Here is a 17,371-nt window from a genome sequence, read left to right on the forward strand (position 1 = left end):
GACAATCCATCTGGATAGTGATTAGTTCCAGCTCTAAGCTCTCATTCAAGGGTCAAGATGCTTGAGAGTTTCTTGACAACAGAAAACTAAGGGTGGTGTTATGTTTTCCACAGGGTGACTGCTGCTTGCTCCACTCTAGCCACTGGGACTTGACAGGATGGAAGCTATTTAATATTAGACCTTTACCCTAATTCCTGCAACAGAATAAGGTTACTTATTTTGCCCAACAAGTACGTGCTTATTATTTTACAGTTCGGTGTTTTAAGAAGGTGTTAAGTATGTCACCAAATACAATCACAGAAGTTTTTGAAGAATATTTTTTGTAGTTATTGTTGACATATTTTTAAAGGCAGCTGAAGTCTTTATCCAGTCAAAAATGTGACTATCACACCAAATGCTGATTTCAGGTTTGCTGCAGATTTCCTTTATTTCAAGGACTGGAGGATGTTCAGAGGCACTTCTGTGTCAGCCCTCCATAAAGGTGATATAACCTGATTTTTAGTGCAGAATATATTTTATTCTGCCTTGGGAGAGGAGATTGAGGCAAAATGAGATATTTCCATGTGCAGATCAGATTTCAAACAAGGGTTGATTCTAGGTCATGTATCCTCCTGTGTTTTGATTCATGATCATCTCTAAATACAAGGAGTATAGTTAAACTAGTCAACAGATTTCTTTATTAATTTACTAACTAATTAATAAATTAATGAGAACTTTGTGCAGAAGTGTTTCCTTATTCACTGTGCAGATAACAGTAAAATACCTTAAATTCCAGGTTTGTGTCATTATATCCTCTGATAGACACTACACGAGTCCTAATACATTGTAGTTTTATAACAGTTGAAGAAAACTGGAAACTTGTGTTTTACTTGTGGATAAGTTTATTTAAAAATTAATTATACTAAAAACAATGTATAATTCATTTATATGTTTATTAACTTGTCAGGATACCTGCATAGTGTTGTCAAGTCTACAGCATGGCAAATAAGAATTTTAAGCAGCATGATGATGAAAATGAAAACTTTGGAATTAGAAACAATGTATGACCCTCTGGTTGCACTATGATGTTTCTTTGGTAGACATAATTGTAAGTAGTGATTGTTTTCCTTTAATTTAAAATGCAGAGTTTCAAAGTGTGCCCTTTTGAGAAAAGGATTCTCAAAAGAAAGTATCTGTTAAAAACCAGAGATAGCAGTAGCAGGCAGCTCTTCTGAGTGATTTTCATGAAAAATCCACTTTAAAAGCAAAGTCAAACTTTACCATGTAGAGATACCACTGAAGTAAAAAAAATGGGGGTTGTGGGTTATTCCTTGTTTTTAAAAACCACCTTCCATGACCTCTTGAACCTTGGCTAACCTTATTGAAAGTCTTAATTATCTATTTTACCGTTCTAAATACAAGCAAATACAAAGGATGGAGAGCCTTGGTGATTTTGGTCCACAGCCTGGGGCAAAATTTCAGCACTATTCAAAAAGATGAGGTAAAAAATTCTTCCTTAAATTGGTTTCACGATCTTCATTGACAAATAATTCTGTTGGGGGAGAAGGAAGGAAACAAGAGAGGTAAAATTATGTGCACAAAAGACTTCAGTGTAGTTTTGAAAAAGACATTTTAAATATTAAAATCAAAATGTATTTAGGGCATGTAATTTGAGTTAAAGTTTTTTCAGACTAATGTAGACTCTAGGCCAACTATTAGCTATTTTAATTGTGTAGGTTATTAACTCTTCTAAAGCAGTTCCTTGTTCCATCTTTAGTTAATAGGCTATTTTTTTAATTGTTTCTCAATAAATATCAGTTGAATTTTTTTCATAGCTCTAAGTATATAATCCCTATCTCCTGCTAAAACAGAGGTGATAGACTCTGTCTGAGTCAGCAGTCTATCCTGTTGATGACTGCTAAGCTCATCCCAGAGCTTAGAACAGAACCGTTCTTACCGGCAGGGAGTAGAGGAGCACAGCCACAAACAGCAGGAGAATCAGCAGGATGATGAGGCCGAGGAAGAGCCATTTAAACCTGCGCCACACAATGAATTTCATGGTCTTGCAGGGATTTGTGAACCAAAGGAAGGAAGTGTCTGGCCGGCTGCATTTTGAAAGAAGTAAGTATTATTTATACTCTAAAAATCAAGCATGAGATTATAACACTTCAAAACATGCTGGTCTGAGGTTGAAGTAAACAGTTTTGAAATGCAAGATAGCAGCTGCAGTAGACGTGTGCCATTAGTACTGAAACCATCCTGCATTTTATCCTAATGCTTGCAGGAGGAAACAAGATTGGCTTTTATAAATGGAGCTTTGCAAAGGATAACTGATGACTAATATATTACTGCATGCATGAGAGTAACTAGATACTGGGTATTTCTAAAGCTAGTGGGATAAAAGTGTCTTACTTTGGTAGATCTAGTTTGGGGTTCATGTTGGGTTCATCTCTTCCTTTACCAGCTGGCCTCTCCTCAGCTTCTTTTTCATTGACAACTTCCAGTGTCATTTCAACTTTACCCTTCAGAAAAAAAGTGGCATGAGACAAGCATCTTATTGAAATTGCACTAATGGGACTTGCTTGGTACTTAGACAGAATAGCTGGGATCAGCTCATGGTGTACATCTGTGTTTCCAGTTTCCTCCTCAAAATACACTGATTTCTGTACTATGACAGGTCACAACATAGTATCAGGAAAAGACACATGGAAAAAACAAAATCACTGGACATAAAATTGTCCTGCTAGTTCATCTATAGTTCTAAGCCATAATTTTTTTTTTCCAATTCAGCAAAACAAAAACAGTTCTCCTCTTCTTCCAAGAGCAGCCCAAGGACTGCATATTTTCCAAATGACCATGCATCTAATTTTTCATATTTTCATATTGTAAGTGTTTCTGAATATTTTTCCTCATTTATTAAATTCCAGTAATAAAGTTTTAAGGCAAAAATATTAGAAAGAAGAAGACACCTTTGAAAGGCTTAATATTCTGCAAATTATAAATACACGTTTATATTCTCTGTAGAACAAGTTAGAATGCTTTGGGTCTTCTGATGGCATACATAATCACAAAGTTAGTCTGGGTTCTCAGTACAGAGATTTTGTTTGCTGTATACAAAAATCCTTTGGATTTAAACATTTTCCTTTAGTCTTTAATGCATTTGGGATGTCTCTAATGTTCTTCTGAGCAATAATGTGATAAATTAATGAATCACACAATCATTTTCGTTGTAAAAGACTTCTAATATCACCAAGTCCACCTTGTCAGCTAGGCTATGGCACCAAGTGCCACATCCAGTCCTCTCCTGAACACCTCCAGGGATGGTGATTGCACCACCTCCCATTGAGCAGCCATTCCAATGCTCAACACCCCTTTCTGTGAAGAAATTTTTCTTCATGTCCAAGCCAAATCTCCCCTGGCACAGCTTGATTCATTCACATGACTTCATCAGCTGCTTTGGCAAGATAGCATAACTGGCACCACAGTCTTTCAGGTTAAACAAAGTTAGCAACAAACTACATAAGTGAAGCATTAAACTCACATTTTAAAAGAAAAAATTGTTGCTGGACCAAATTCCTGAACTTGTGCATGGAATGTCCTATTTACCCCTCCTCTGTCTATCCACTGAAAGCTAACAGCTAAGTGGGAGACTCTTTACAGTCTTTCTTTGTCATTTGAAAGGAAAGGTGAGCACATGTCAAATACTTTTAAAAGAAGCAATAACCTTACCGCTAAAATACGTGAGCCATCCTTTTCAACATAGCATGGCCACCATCCTTTCATGGATTTCTGTTCAAAGAGAGAGGCAGTCCTGGGAGCCTTCTGAGAACTGTCTTCCTTGTATTCTGGAATCATGTCTATACTACACTTCTCAGGAACTTTTGCTGGAATGATTGTTTTATGTAAATCAAGTTCCACAAAGCCTAGAAGGCGGATACAAAAATAAACGCTGCATCACACAACCAACCATACAGCACAGCAGCTCAGCCTCAACCTTGCTGTCTCTAAACTTGTACATTCAGGAAATACAGGAAAGGCAATCAACAGACACATTATGTTCTTGTTTGTCTAAAGATGTTGTGAGGCAGGGAAGTGGAACACAATTTGTTTAAGCCTCTTGCTGGTGTTGATAAATTTGATTTAGCAAGCTCAACAAGAGCTTGCAAGATTGCTTGGTTTTTTTAATAGAGGGTTTTTTCCACCACAAATCTAAATGGAAGATACCCAAATACAGCAATAAAATAAGTTACTTCTGACAGTTAAATGCATAATTTAGTAAACTTTAATAATGGTTATAAATCAACTACTTGTTTTCAGATTTTGAGGTCTGTATAGTTTGTATGTAAGCTAAAGACTTTGGAGCAGTCTTAATACAGGGCAGAGAATCCTGTGCAGAGCAGTATCTCTAGAAAAGGTGGGGATTAATAACAGTGTGAAGTAGATTGCTTAAACCTCGTTTACATGCTATTGTCAATACTCTTATTTAGAACTGAAGTGCCCTTGTTTAAGTAATTTTATTTAAAGAAAGAAGCAAAGTAAATTTTAATGCATATTATTATTTCATGTGCCTTGTGAGAGGGTTTACCTGAGTGAAAAGTGTCTTGGTTTACCTGCCAGTAGGCCTTTACTGAGTGAATACTTATTCATTCAGTGAGCCTGTACTGTGAAGGAAAGCTGGAGTATATTTCCATGTTCAGTGTCTCACTGTAAATGCAATCCTTATGTGATAATTTAAAATTGTTCACTTTGATATCCTTCTTTGAGAGAACAGTAACTATTTTCATTCAAAATCTTACCCAGATAGTCATCCAAGGAGAACTTGTCATTATCCCATATTTGAATGATCAGTTTGGGTGGGATTCTGAATTCTGTCTTGTCAAGACTCCAAAAATGTTCCTAAAATATTAAGAAACAAATACCAAACACCTTTAAAATTACTTATGGAAATTCAAAGCTGGAGTCTGCTAGTACTTGTGAATTCTGGGCTTGGTGGAAGTATTAAGAGATCTAATCTTGCCCTGCTAAAAGCAGACTGCTGTTGTTGCCAGTGTGTTGTTTCTGGCCCAAAGGCAAAACGAATCTGTTCGCAACAGCAGTGTGAGAAAGTACATGGAGCTGAGCCAAATTGTCTCTTTCAATATGTAGGTACAAATTACCAGGCTAACTAGAATCTGTATTCTAAGAATTGACATCTTTAGGAATACTTACCTTCTTGGAAACTAAACAGAGTTGCTCTGCTGGGAGGTAGTCAAAAGGAAAAACAAATCTCCAGTTGAAGTTCCCTTCGCCATCTAATGATCGGTAGTGAACATCAGTTTTCTGCTTATTTTCTTCATTACCAGGCATCCATCTGAAAATATGGAGAGACATGTCTGGTGTCTGCAGTAGGATTACACTGTGGGATTGCCTGTTTGTACTGGAACTGTGTCATTAGGGGGTTGCAGACCAGCTGTAAGAATTGCTCACAGAGAGCTGGGGAGTTTTTCACGCCCCTTTGCAGTTTGGTTCCAATTTAGCAGCATAAATAGGAACATCTGAACTGAATTCCTGATCTAAGACCAGTGCTGTGGTCTTAGAACTCAGTGCTGAGTTGCTGAGTTCTTTTTTAGGGAGAAATTAGATCTGCCTGGTAATATATTTCTCTGATTTCTATTGCTTTTTCTAATATTAAGATGAGGGAATGTAAAAATTAAGAATCCAAGCCATGCAGCACCAAAACTAACTCTGCCTTTTCAGTTGCTATCTGACTCAAGAGATGAAATTCTGGCATCTTACACCACACATTAACTGATTGTGCTTTATCTGATAACACTTCTGTAGTTCTCTGAGGTTAGCATTTGACTTGGCTGAACCAAATAATTGAAATCCATGGTCAAGGTATTCCCAGGACATTCTGAATATTATTCATTTTAAGTGTCACATGACAGAATGCTCTTACCCCTTCACATAAATGTCACTCATTTCTTCTCCTGTGATGCTCTTTTCATCCAGAAGGACATCTTTGGTGTTCCAGATGATCACACGCAGGACGTACCTAAGAGAGAGATTTGGGGTGAAAGGTTTGGATTGCTTTGTCAAGGCTGCCAGTGGGTGTGCAGGATGTGGGGATGGATGTGGGGATACTCACTTCTTGGCTTTTCGGGGTGTGATGTTGAATGGAGGGCCTGGTGGTCCTAAGCTTTTGGGGAAAACATCCACCCACATCTGCAGCTTTCCCTGGAGCAGTGCAGAAGATGGATGAGGGATTGTTTGTTGCATATAGGGTTGTCATGGCCCCTTAATTTTTCAGATAAGTTTTCTTGTTTCTACAGAAACTTTCTTTAGAAAGCTGCATTTTATTATGTTTCTAGACTAACCTGCCTTACATTTTATACCAAGCAATAATGATTTGTAGCCCTCTTCCCCGTCAGAAATACCACACCATTAACAACATGACATAAATTCTGGAATGCTCCATTTCTGCTTTCGAGAAACCACAACCAAGGCAGCTCACAGTACCTGGGAGATGTTGGGCTGGAAAGTGCTATATAAGGTTCTTGTTTCCACATGTTCAGGTACCAAACCCTGGGTTCTGAGGATATGAAGGGCTAACCTCTCTTCACCTGGACCAAGATGCTGATGCAAGATTTTGTTAGCTTCTGAAATAAAATAAATAGGAAAAAACCAGGGGCTTATGAACTGCAATCTGCATTTGAACTTAAAAATAATTAAAACCAGGTATTTAAAATTGAGAATAAAAGTGTGTTCAACTTGGAGAAAAATCAAATATATTTTTCTAGTATTCCATAAATAACTGGAAAGTTTTCTATTTTATCAATGTGAATTTGAGACATACATGTAAAATAAGTGAACTAACTCACCAGCATCATCCAAAGTATAGTCTTGTCCCCCGTAGTTAATCTTTCTGCCACTCTCAGAGAAGACAGGAGGAGCATAGCCTTTAAACCTGGCTACATTTTGCAATAACTGGGTGGGTTTTAGTTGATCACGCCAGGTATTCACACCTGAACTTTTATAAAAGCAAAAGAAACATATCCTAAAATTATTCACCATTCATGGCATTTACACATCATGTAAAATCTATTTACTAAGAAAGAGCAGCACTTGAACTGCCTAGATTGAGGACTCTGGAGTTTGATACAGTGACATAATTTTGTATCAGCTCAATTACCTTCCAAGACAGTGTTTTTTCTCTAAGTATCAAAATAATTCAAACTCTCAGATGTTTTCATATTTACTTGCAACAGTAGGTCAGAAAATTCGGCTAAGTGTGAGTTCTCTGGACAGCAATAACATACATTACTGGATTAAGAAAATGTCAAAATATTTGATGCCATGGTTTTCAGTGAAGGCTGTTCTGAAGATTTACAGTTTCACTTGGAATGTAGATGATAAACCAAGCACAACAAATGCCCTTGAGAAACCACAGCATTGTTTTTTAACCATAGAATTAAGGGGTTTTTTTTTGAGATTGGATACTAGGTCTTACAGACTAAAATTTTCAACAGACAAAATTTACTTACATCCAGTACTGCTGGGGAATGCCACAGTGAGATCCATAACGAGAAAGGAATCTGTTTTCCAGATCAATTATGGTTTCACCCACTTTTTCATCACGAGTCAATGCATCATAATCATAGACTGAAATTTTCAGATCCTTTTCTTGAGGCAAGAAGCAGCTGAGTTCATACATTCTAAACATAAAAATTGCCCATTAAGGCTATTGCTCTTTTGAGAAATGCTTCTTATTTTAAACTTAAAAATACAAATTGAAAAAAGCACTTACTAGTTTATTTTTGAGCAATAGCCTTTGGAAGGTATTAAAAGGATGCTTTCAGTGCTGATAAATCTAGCAACAGTTCTCTTTCATGCTCCAATTTCTATTTGCACTAATAAATAATTTCATTTTTACTCCTCTGGATATTACCTCCTTCCTCTCTGCACAATGTATTACTTAGATGTTTTCTGTGCATCAGCTTGAATTGGGACTGAGGAAGGAAGTTACTTTGTGTCTGTAATCAAGTCTCTTTGCTGTCTATTTCTTTGCATAATCTGAACAATTGAAAACCTGTAGTACATCATTGCAAATTATGCTTTTCAAACCCTTTATAACCCTTCTAGTCTTCCTCTCTAGTCCTCCTAACTAAGTTATCAAAATCCTCCTCCCACTCTAAACCAGACCTAGAATTTCATAGTAACTATGCAGATGATGTAACTTTTCATCCCTAGCTAGTATTTTTTATTCATATATTCCAATGGTGTCACGAACACCAGTGCACTGGGAATGCATGCTAAGCTGATTACTTGTAAGATCCATCTAGTTTTCAGAATTAAAACTTTTTCCATATTCCATAAGCATGTTTTGTTATTCTTATATGCCTAACACAGGCTGGTTTAAGATATATACATTGTTTTACTTTGTGCAATTTACCCACATGACAAAATCTACGGATTAGCCAAACATCTGTGTTTCCCAATGATTTCAAAGGAAAACACCTTATGCAATTTTACTCACAATTAACTGTCAGTATGTAACTATGAACAGAGCACTGAATATTTCAAGTAATGGTTTACCTTAAAAAAAAATAGGAAAACATTCTAAAATACAGTAAATTGAAAATACAAAAAAGTTTGTTACCTGCCAAAGATTGGGTTGAGGGTATTAGGCACGTAATGATCTCTGTCTTCAATTACCTTTTTACTTAGAGTTATTTTTATATAAGGATCACACTATTTAAAATAAGAAAACAGAACATCGTTAAGGGCCAGCTTTCAAGACTAACTTGATTTAAAGTGCAGCGTGGCAGCGGGCCGGCAGGCGGGGCGGGGAGCTCACCAGCCCGTTGTTGTCCTGGGGCTGGAGCTGCAGCGCCCGCACGATGTAGATGCGCACCAGGCACTCCTGGGGGCCGCTGTCCGGCAGCTCCCGGAACTGCCGCGGCGGGGCCGCCACCGCGGGGTCGGCGGGCAGCGCGTAGATCTTAAAGGAGCCCTGGAAAACAGCGGAAAGGCTGGAGAACGGGCACTCTGCTCAGTCTGCTTTCTCTTATTTAGCCTACACATACACACCCTGTTTTATAGAGGAGTAGCGAAATTATAGCCTGATCCACAGTGACCTAGAAGTCTTTGTTTTATTTTTTTGGATGATAACACTAAAAAGACAAGGTTATATCCTTTGCCAGTTTAACTCAATTCAGCTGTTTTGATGTCAACACAATTGCTGAGTTTTGCTCTAGCTAAGAATATGCAACAAATACTTTGTATTTGTTTCTCTCTCCAAAAGCATCATTTAAGGTTTGGAGATGTTTTGATTGGTTGGTTGGTTTTATCTACATTAGCATTATTTTAATCTATAAAAGTCACAGAAACAGTACAAAATACCTTTTTCAAAATCATTCTAAAAACGTGCTTTTTGGAATTTAAGTCCTGTTTGAGAGCCTATTTTGTCCCATGGTTACTGGGGAAGGTTACATTAGAAGGAATTATATTTATTTTCAATTAACATGAAGCACATCTAGTGTGAGCAATGTGTAGCTGTACTTTCCTTGAAAAAGATGGGCCTGTAGATAAGTAGTTACCAGCATCTGTTGCCCCTACTAATGTACACATCTGTATTTAAGCCGAAATTCTTGCATGTAGATCTACTTAAATAATCACTAACATACAAAAGACTGCAGCTAGCATTTGTTTGTTGTCCATCATTTGAAATTTACCTTGAATTCCCCAACCACTGATGGATCATCACTCTCCTCAGATTTTCCTCTGTATAGTTTAAATGTATCACAGAAGTCTGTTAAGTTATTGAATTCAGGTACTTTTTCCAATTCACAGTCATACACCTTAAAAACAGAAAAAAGAAAAGTTTAGAAATTATCATATATATTAGCTCCACCATAATGGCACTGCAAAGTATTTTATGTTTGATGGAATATTTTAGGGAACCAAAGCTTTTGGAATTATTTTTATATCAAAGTGGGAGCAAATGCAATGTTTTGAAGAAGGTGTGACAAAGCTTCATTTAGGCTTGGTTAAAACCAGAGTAAGTAGCATGTCATAAGGTTATCTTTATTTTCTTTGTTACCTGTATTTCTTTGTTAGCTGTATTAGACAAGAAATGAAAGTAGTCTCACTTCAAATTTTAGCCAACAAACAGTAAAAGTACTGATTCTCTGTGCTCATACTTTCTTAATGTGTATGTTTATTTAGAATCTGCCTGGTGCCCAAAGATGTCAAGAGTAAAATTCCCTTTGACTGAAGGCAAGATTAAATTATTAATACATCCCTTAATAAGTGTAGGTAAGTAGAAGAGAAGCCAAGATATCTTTTTAAAACCTTCATTTGACCATATGACTAAGGAAAGAACCTTAATAGAAAATAATGTATAGTTAAATTTTGAAGAGCATTTAAAAATAAAAAAGGACGGTTTTGATCAGGTCTTGGGCCTATAAACTCTGAAACATGTTATTTTATCCTAAGCATTACCTTTAAAGTGTCATATCCTTTTTTAATGTACTGTCCACATTTTTCATATTCTCCTATTGAAGCATAAAATTTGCTCCACCAATCAACAATTTCTTCCTCCTTAAAAGAAAAGCAAATAAAAAAAGCTTTTATTGGGAGATAAAGCCCCTCTGCTATCATACTGTACAGCAGAAATAATGAACAATTCAGCATATTAACAAACAATATCCTCTACAACTTATTATCAGTTAGGTAATAGCAAAGTTTTATCTGAAAGAAAATTGGAATATAATAATTAAGGCTGCTGCAGATCTACCTCATTGTTAACCAAATGCATCTGAAAAGTAGTTGAGTCTTGCCCCTTAAAAATAGTACTTCAATAAGCCTCATGTCACCTAGATACTAGCAATCTATACATTCTACTAATCCAGTATTTCTGTGGGTTTTTTCTATTTTTATTTAAGTCTGATAATCACTGTTAATGAAGTGCTATTTTCTGTATTCACAGGGTTTGCATAATATAATTATTTGCCCCTGAAAACAAATTTCCAATGGTAATAAATAGCATTCATTGTCTATGAATGAATAGAATGAAAAGTATTCATCTACTGTGAAAATCTGATTTTTTAAAAAAGATTATTTGTATTTACAGAGAATCTTAAAGTATTATGCAGATCATTAATGGTGAGTGTTTGTTGGGCTGTTCTGGGTTTGTTGGGGTTTTTTATATATATAGGGCATTCTATTTCAGTCTTGCATATTTTTCCTATATCTACCATGTAAAAAATTCACTGTAGGTTTTATATCAAACACTTTCAGAGATTACTGTTGTCATCCACATGCTTAAATGCTAATTTGTAAGGAGTATTGCTATACTGGTTTTCAATTGGAGAAAGCAATGTGTAGATTATTTTGAAGTAGTATACATTACCTTTTCTGTGAGCTGCTCATGAGGATCAAGTCATAAAAAAAGAGCAAAATAAAAGCAATGGTAAGGATATGATTTGTGGAATTGTATACAGTTAAATAGGCTTTAAATGTTTAGTAGTTTGTATATAGTAAGTGTGCAAAGTAAGTTACAAACATTAATAATTTCAAAATGCTTTGAAGAATACTCAGACACCATGTGTTTAACTTGATGATTTTTTTTTTTTGGTGCTGTCAGAAAAGCAGAATGTTCTAGATACTGAATTGGAGCATGCATATTTATATACACATTCATTTTATAAAGCAGGTTTTCAGGACTGTAAGACATTATTACCCTGTGCTTTGTTCTTCACATAACCAAAAAAAAAGGCAAAAAAATTGTGTCTATGGATTTATCCATATCAGTGTGAAAACAATATGCACAATCCAAAATGCTTCGCCTGTTAAATCACAGATACCAGAATTATGACCCACTAGTCCACTAAGAGCAAGCATCATGCATCCCATCTGGAAGCCATGATTAGCAATGCCATTTCTGCTACTTTTTATACATTGTACCTTGTGTTTTCATTTAAAAGCATTAGCAACTAATTTTTGTGCAAAGCAGAAGAAATGCAAAACATTTTATGAATATAAGCCAAATGCATCAATAGGTCAGGACATCACTCTGGTATATCATTCATTTACTCCCATTTCTGTTCTCCTAAGTAATTCTCCTAAGTAATTATTTCACTGGGATGTTCAGGTCTATTATATTTTACTAGTCTTGTCTACCTTCAAATCATAAATACAGCATATTCTTACCAGATTAGCATGGGACTGTCATTTTCTAAAGACAGTTGGAGTGATTTTTTTTGTGGAAACACCATCATTAGTGATTTGCAAAACTTACTGGCAGAATTCATGAGGTAATTTTGAATAGTTTGCTATATTTAAATTTCACTTTGTTTAAATGTTGGTTTGTAATGTTGACAATGCAAAGGTTAGCTTGCATAATTACTCAATCTTAATTCAAAGAGCAAATTTGAAACCTTTCCATGAAACATACTTTGTAGAACTTTGAATCTTTCATCAAAGCATAATGTTGGAAGAGTTTAAGTCAGGGGTTATGTTTTGGGTTTGTATTTTTTTTTCCTTGATATACCACCAAATGTCTCTTCAAATAATGCACTTGGTAGTTCTGGGAAGACACAGTTAAGGAGACATATAAATCAAAACTTTAAGATCTTCTTTAAAAATTCCCAGAGCAAATAATAGTCTTCAATATTCAGATATTATTGTTACTAAAAGTTGTAATCAGGATGTGCTCACAGAATGCCAAAACACAGAATAAAATGCCATAAATTAGAGATTTTGGAGTGAAATACTCACATGGTAAAAACAATGTAATGTTACTGTTCTTTTTAAAATGTACCCAGTAACTTCACTGTAGATTGTTATACATGAAGTTGTCAAGATATTAACATTTAACTATTATCTTTAAAAAAAAACTGGAATTATGGAAAAAAAGTCCAAGAGATGCAGTGGATCCCTAGAAAAGTCAGAGTTTTGTAAATTGTAATATTATTTTCCAGGAAGTAGACTTCTAAAAAAGTTTAACTATTAATAGCAAATGAAATAAATCCCATCAATTTTTTCTGCTTTTATCACACAGATTTTAATTAAGTTGGCACACAAAGAAGTTTCTAGTAGTTCATACATATTGTGTATGCATAGTAAGATCTTCTGAACAAGGGTACCTTAATATAACTAATCTTACAGGACTTGTGAGCATCATCTCCTCCAAAATCTCTGTCTGGCAGAGCTGCCCAGAGAAGCAGCCCCTCAAGGCCCCATGGATCAACAGTGCTCCCCATCCAGCCCGTGCTGGTCACCTGCATGCATCACTCTGGTACATACATGCACTGCTGTTGGAGAAGCCATTTTGCTGAGTGCTGCTGACATACTGCTTAAACACTGGAAATCGGAATGTAACGGATGAAATTTTGGCATTTTGTGTCCTCGGGGTGTTCTCTGCATAGCACTGACACTTTCCACAGTTTTACTTATTTCAATTTAGATTGTTCTGAGTTTTCATTTCTCTAATATGGATGCTTTCACTGTATTTAATGTTATATTTGGCTTGGGTGATGTCAAACTAAAAGAAATTGTGTTTCTGCTTATGTAGCATTTAAAATTTTCCCTTTTTAGTTGAAATAAACTACACAAATATAATCAATTTTACTGGTGACTTTGAAGTGCTAAATCTTCTTTATTTCCTAGATATTTTTCCTTATAATTTTTAAAGAAAATAATAATATATCTTACTTATATTAGAGGAGAAGACCTATTTCAGATAAAGGTTAGAGACTGCTGTAAATTAAATATTAATGACAATTTACATGTATGATGACAGTAATCACAAGATCATGGTCTATCTATCTACTTAAATTAGAGTCTGAACATGGTGACAATAAGAAGAAGAGATGAAAGAAGAGCAAGGCAATCATTAAAATAATCAAATAGCAGTAGGAGTCCAAAAGCTTACATTTTATATTATTTACTTTGGGACTGTTGTAACAACATAAAATATTCTGAATTTTCAAAAGTCAAAATTGTGGATTAAGAGCCTGCAAAATTGCTATATATTAATGAGCATAATTTCTCTGCTTCTTTTAATGTAATGTAATCAGAAATCTTTGAAAACACCTTCTAGGCAAGGGAAACAATTTACAGTACTAAAAGAATGAAAATTTTTTTCCTTAAAAATGTACTGCTTGGAATCTGTCTTCAGTCACATTTCAACTCAAGAGTAAAACTCTGTAAGTAGAATTATTTTTTACCTGGAAAGTAAAACTGTATTGTGGTGGTCCCGAAAGAATCAGAGCAGTAAAGAGACAAGGCACAACAGAAGAGAAGGAAAAGAACTGTTAGTGCAGAAAAAAATTTTTTCAGTGTTATTGGGTTTGGATGGCTTCAAGATAAGAGAGGCCAAGCTGTGACTGTGATAAAATGAAGGGCTGAAGGACCAGAGCATACCCCTACTTCCAACTCCTTTATCTAGAACTGCTCAGTCTGCAAAATCAGGCTGCCCTACCCACCATCAGTGGGAACTGGGTGATGTTCTATCACATACTTTCAGTAGCTATTGAACAATATAATTAATTCTTAAGCTAGTAGTGAATTTGACCAAGGACAAAATGCTATAGTTTGGCATTCACAATATGAAAACAAAGTTTAAAATTATGACCAAATTTCCTTCGCTTTCCTGTCACCAAGTAACTTTGTGCCATCTGGCTTTCCAGAGGGTTGCATATGTTTCTGACAATTTTGCTGTCTAGATAGTTCCTCAGAAATCAGAGATCTTAAGAACAAAGTTAAGCATCAAATTTCAAAGATTACCTGAGCTGTTAGCAGTGGCTGTGTGTCTTCCATATCAATTACTGTATCCTGGCGAGGTGCAGCAGAGAGCAGACTAACTGTAAGCCAAAGGTTTTATTAAGGCAATATGGTGTAGGAAAAATATCTTTCATCAGATTTAAATCCAGACAGTTAGAGAAAATGTAAATAATTCACTGGTCATTTGTTTGATCCTCTAAAGAAAGCAATTAATTGCCACTTTTTGCTAAAAAAAAGACAAAGTACTTTTGTGCAGGATATGCAAACATTTCTCAAATATATAGAATTAAAACTAAAAGTAAGAGTAAAACTTGAAAAAATGTAGAGGAAATGTCACCATTGTATTCAGACCATATTTGTTGGAATACTGGATCATTTCTTTGGCACTAGGGCTGAGGTGATCTGCAGGTAGTTAACTTCCAAGTTGATACTAAAGAGGAACATCAGGGATTGAGCACAAGTCCAAGAGTGGACTCGCCTTTGCATTATGCCCTCTTATGCTTCACAGAATGTTACACTATTAATACTCTCTGTCAGATGGTTTTCCTTTCAGATAATAATATCTCCACCTAAGTACACAACACGAGATGGCAACTCATCAGAGTAAACAGGCAGGTAATTCTAGCATCTCAGAAGAAGGTAGAACTTTTCATTTTCCAGCTTTGTACCTTTCAGCTGGGGTGCAATGTCCTGTTTAGTGGTGTAGGGGTCACAGCGAAAGCTTTCCAGTAAATCAATAGTGCATTGTCCCACGATGGGCTTCCGTCCAAATGGTCTGTGGTCTATTACTTTAATAACAAGAGATGGACTGTATAACTCCTCTTTGGGCAACAGCTAAAAATAGAAAGTTAGAGGTTTTTTTACAATGAAACAGAAGAAAAAGAATGAAGATTTCCCCCCTAAATTAGAGCTGTTACTTCATTTATTTAATATTGAACTACTATGTTCTATGGTTGTATGGTGAATGAAAACTTCTAATCTTATCAGTCAATAAAAGTCAGTAAGAATAATTGTCCCAAATCTTGAATATTCTTGACTCTTGCACAGCACCCATCCTAGCAAAAAGTAGCCAAACATCTATAAGTAAACTGATGCCCTTTCAAATAAAAAAGTATATACTGCACTGGATTGTGCATATAAAATTGTGCAACCTGTACAGTACATGACTGTACAGACATGTTTACATGATCTTTATTACAGTTTTCAGGCTCATAAATTTCTTATGGTAAATCAAAAAAGAATGTGTGAGCCTTCCTACTCAGAACAAATCCTTGACTTGTAAAAACTATGGAGGAACTTATTTTGCTATAGATAGCTGGCATATAGGTTTTGTAACGTACAACTTTCATGAAGAGAACAGAAGATGGAAAATTAGGTGTCTTTTTGAGGTTTTTGATCACCACAGATTCCACCATTTCACCCCCACATTCCACAATTAGACTTGGAGACATAACAGGTGCCAGCTGGTAGTTTTTCATGTTTCGCAACCCCCAGGCCAGAATCTGTAAAATAAAATCCAATATGAGCAAAAGTGGGAAGGGATGTCAATATGTTTAATATAATACTCCAAAAGTAGGAAAGAAGAAATTAAATCTTTTCAATAATAATATGTGTCTGGCAAAATATTTCAAGGTTCTAGTTCTAGGAAAATTAATGAAAACAGTGATATTCACAAACACTTAGAGAAAAGAGTATTTCTCACTATGAATACTTTTTGTTTTCTGTAAGTAAATTCAAAACCTTTCTGTCTAGAGGATGAGAAGACTGCCCTTGTATTCAGTTAGTTTAAGAGTAACCATACCTCAACAGCAGTGAGTTGAACTACTGGTCTGATTCCTTGAGGGACCATGTAAAGCTTTGGTGCCCTTTGTGATGGAAGAATTGGAAGGTTGGTACCACCCTGTTAAGACACACACATGAGTATTAGATTCTCTCATCTTAGCTGAAATACCCTGCAACTACTAAGACAGTTCTTCCCATAATGTCTCACCGTGTAAGAATATATGCTGTGTCTTATTATATTACACATACATACAAAAAAAGAAATATATACCTTGTCTCTCAAAATAAGTTCTGCAGCAAAAAGAATGTCTCCACAAGCTTTGCCATTATTCGTTACAGGATACCAGAGCAGTTTTGGTGTGATGTCATCATCTGGGGTCAACTTGACCATGGGGGAACAAACACTTCTTCCAAGGAATTCATCTTTACCCTGCAACCAAAAATGGCAAAAATAACCATTAATGTACTGACAACAAATAAAAAAAGCAATCAGGGCAAAAAGATTTCACCTACCACTTGGTCACTGTCAAAAAGTTCAATAACAACCTTAGGTGGGTTTTGGGCTATTGACTGTGGGTCCCCATAGATCTCAATTTCATTAAATATGAGAGTTTGGTCCCACGTAGGATTTAGAGTTGAATGAATGATCTCAGTTGTTTTGCTTTGATGGAGGAAAGAAACATGAGCATATGGATCTGAAATATCATACAGAAATTGAAAGCATAGAGTTACAGACAAACAAAACCACATCAAGCCATAAGGCACACAAGCACATTTTTTATCAAATATAGTTATAGTTATAGTTATTTTTCTACTGTTGTTACCAGTTCTAGAAGCGATTCTA

At 35.7% G+C, this 17,371-nt stretch overlaps 1 protein-coding gene across 1 annotated transcript in view; it reads right to left on the reverse strand.

Moving 5' to 3' along the window:
• Positions 1 to 940: 940 nt before the first annotated feature.
• Positions 941 to 17,371, reverse strand: part of MYOF (myoferlin) — a 61,009-nt gene continuing 44,578 nt past the window's right edge. The window contains exons 33-55 of the mRNA XM_054276620.1: positions 17,041 to 17,222; positions 16,799 to 16,957; positions 16,547 to 16,645; positions 16,086 to 16,247; positions 15,414 to 15,579; positions 14,749 to 14,825; positions 13,267 to 13,323; positions 11,372 to 11,383; positions 10,462 to 10,560; positions 9,693 to 9,818; positions 8,816 to 8,971; positions 8,618 to 8,709; positions 7,503 to 7,673; positions 6,840 to 6,988; positions 6,478 to 6,617; positions 6,107 to 6,195; positions 5,918 to 6,013; positions 5,188 to 5,329; positions 4,776 to 4,875; positions 3,709 to 3,902; positions 2,392 to 2,501; positions 1,937 to 2,084; positions 941 to 1,531 (exon numbers count right to left, since the gene is read on the reverse strand). Of these exons, the coding sequence (XP_054132595.1) occupies positions 1,496 to 1,531; positions 1,937 to 2,084; positions 2,392 to 2,501; positions 3,709 to 3,902; positions 4,776 to 4,875; positions 5,188 to 5,329; positions 5,918 to 6,013; positions 6,107 to 6,195; positions 6,478 to 6,617; positions 6,840 to 6,988; positions 7,503 to 7,673; positions 8,618 to 8,709; positions 8,816 to 8,971; positions 9,693 to 9,818; positions 10,462 to 10,560; positions 11,372 to 11,383; positions 13,267 to 13,323; positions 14,749 to 14,825; positions 15,414 to 15,579; positions 16,086 to 16,247; positions 16,547 to 16,645; positions 16,799 to 16,957; positions 17,041 to 17,222 (2,762 nt within the window). The 3' untranslated portion in view covers positions 941 to 1,495. The remainder of the gene's footprint in view (positions 1,532 to 1,936; positions 2,085 to 2,391; positions 2,502 to 3,708; positions 3,903 to 4,775; positions 4,876 to 5,187; positions 5,330 to 5,917; positions 6,014 to 6,106; positions 6,196 to 6,477; positions 6,618 to 6,839; positions 6,989 to 7,502; positions 7,674 to 8,617; positions 8,710 to 8,815; positions 8,972 to 9,692; positions 9,819 to 10,461; positions 10,561 to 11,371; positions 11,384 to 13,266; positions 13,324 to 14,748; positions 14,826 to 15,413; positions 15,580 to 16,085; positions 16,248 to 16,546; positions 16,646 to 16,798; positions 16,958 to 17,040; positions 17,223 to 17,371) is intronic.

This window comes from Melozone crissalis, unplaced genomic scaffold (genome assembly GCF_028551555.1).
Source record: "Melozone crissalis strain CALT ecotype California unplaced genomic scaffold, PUWL_Pcris_2 ptg000019l_1, whole genome shotgun sequence".
Taxonomy (NCBI): Eukaryota; Metazoa; Chordata; class Aves; order Passeriformes; family Passerellidae; genus Melozone; species Melozone crissalis.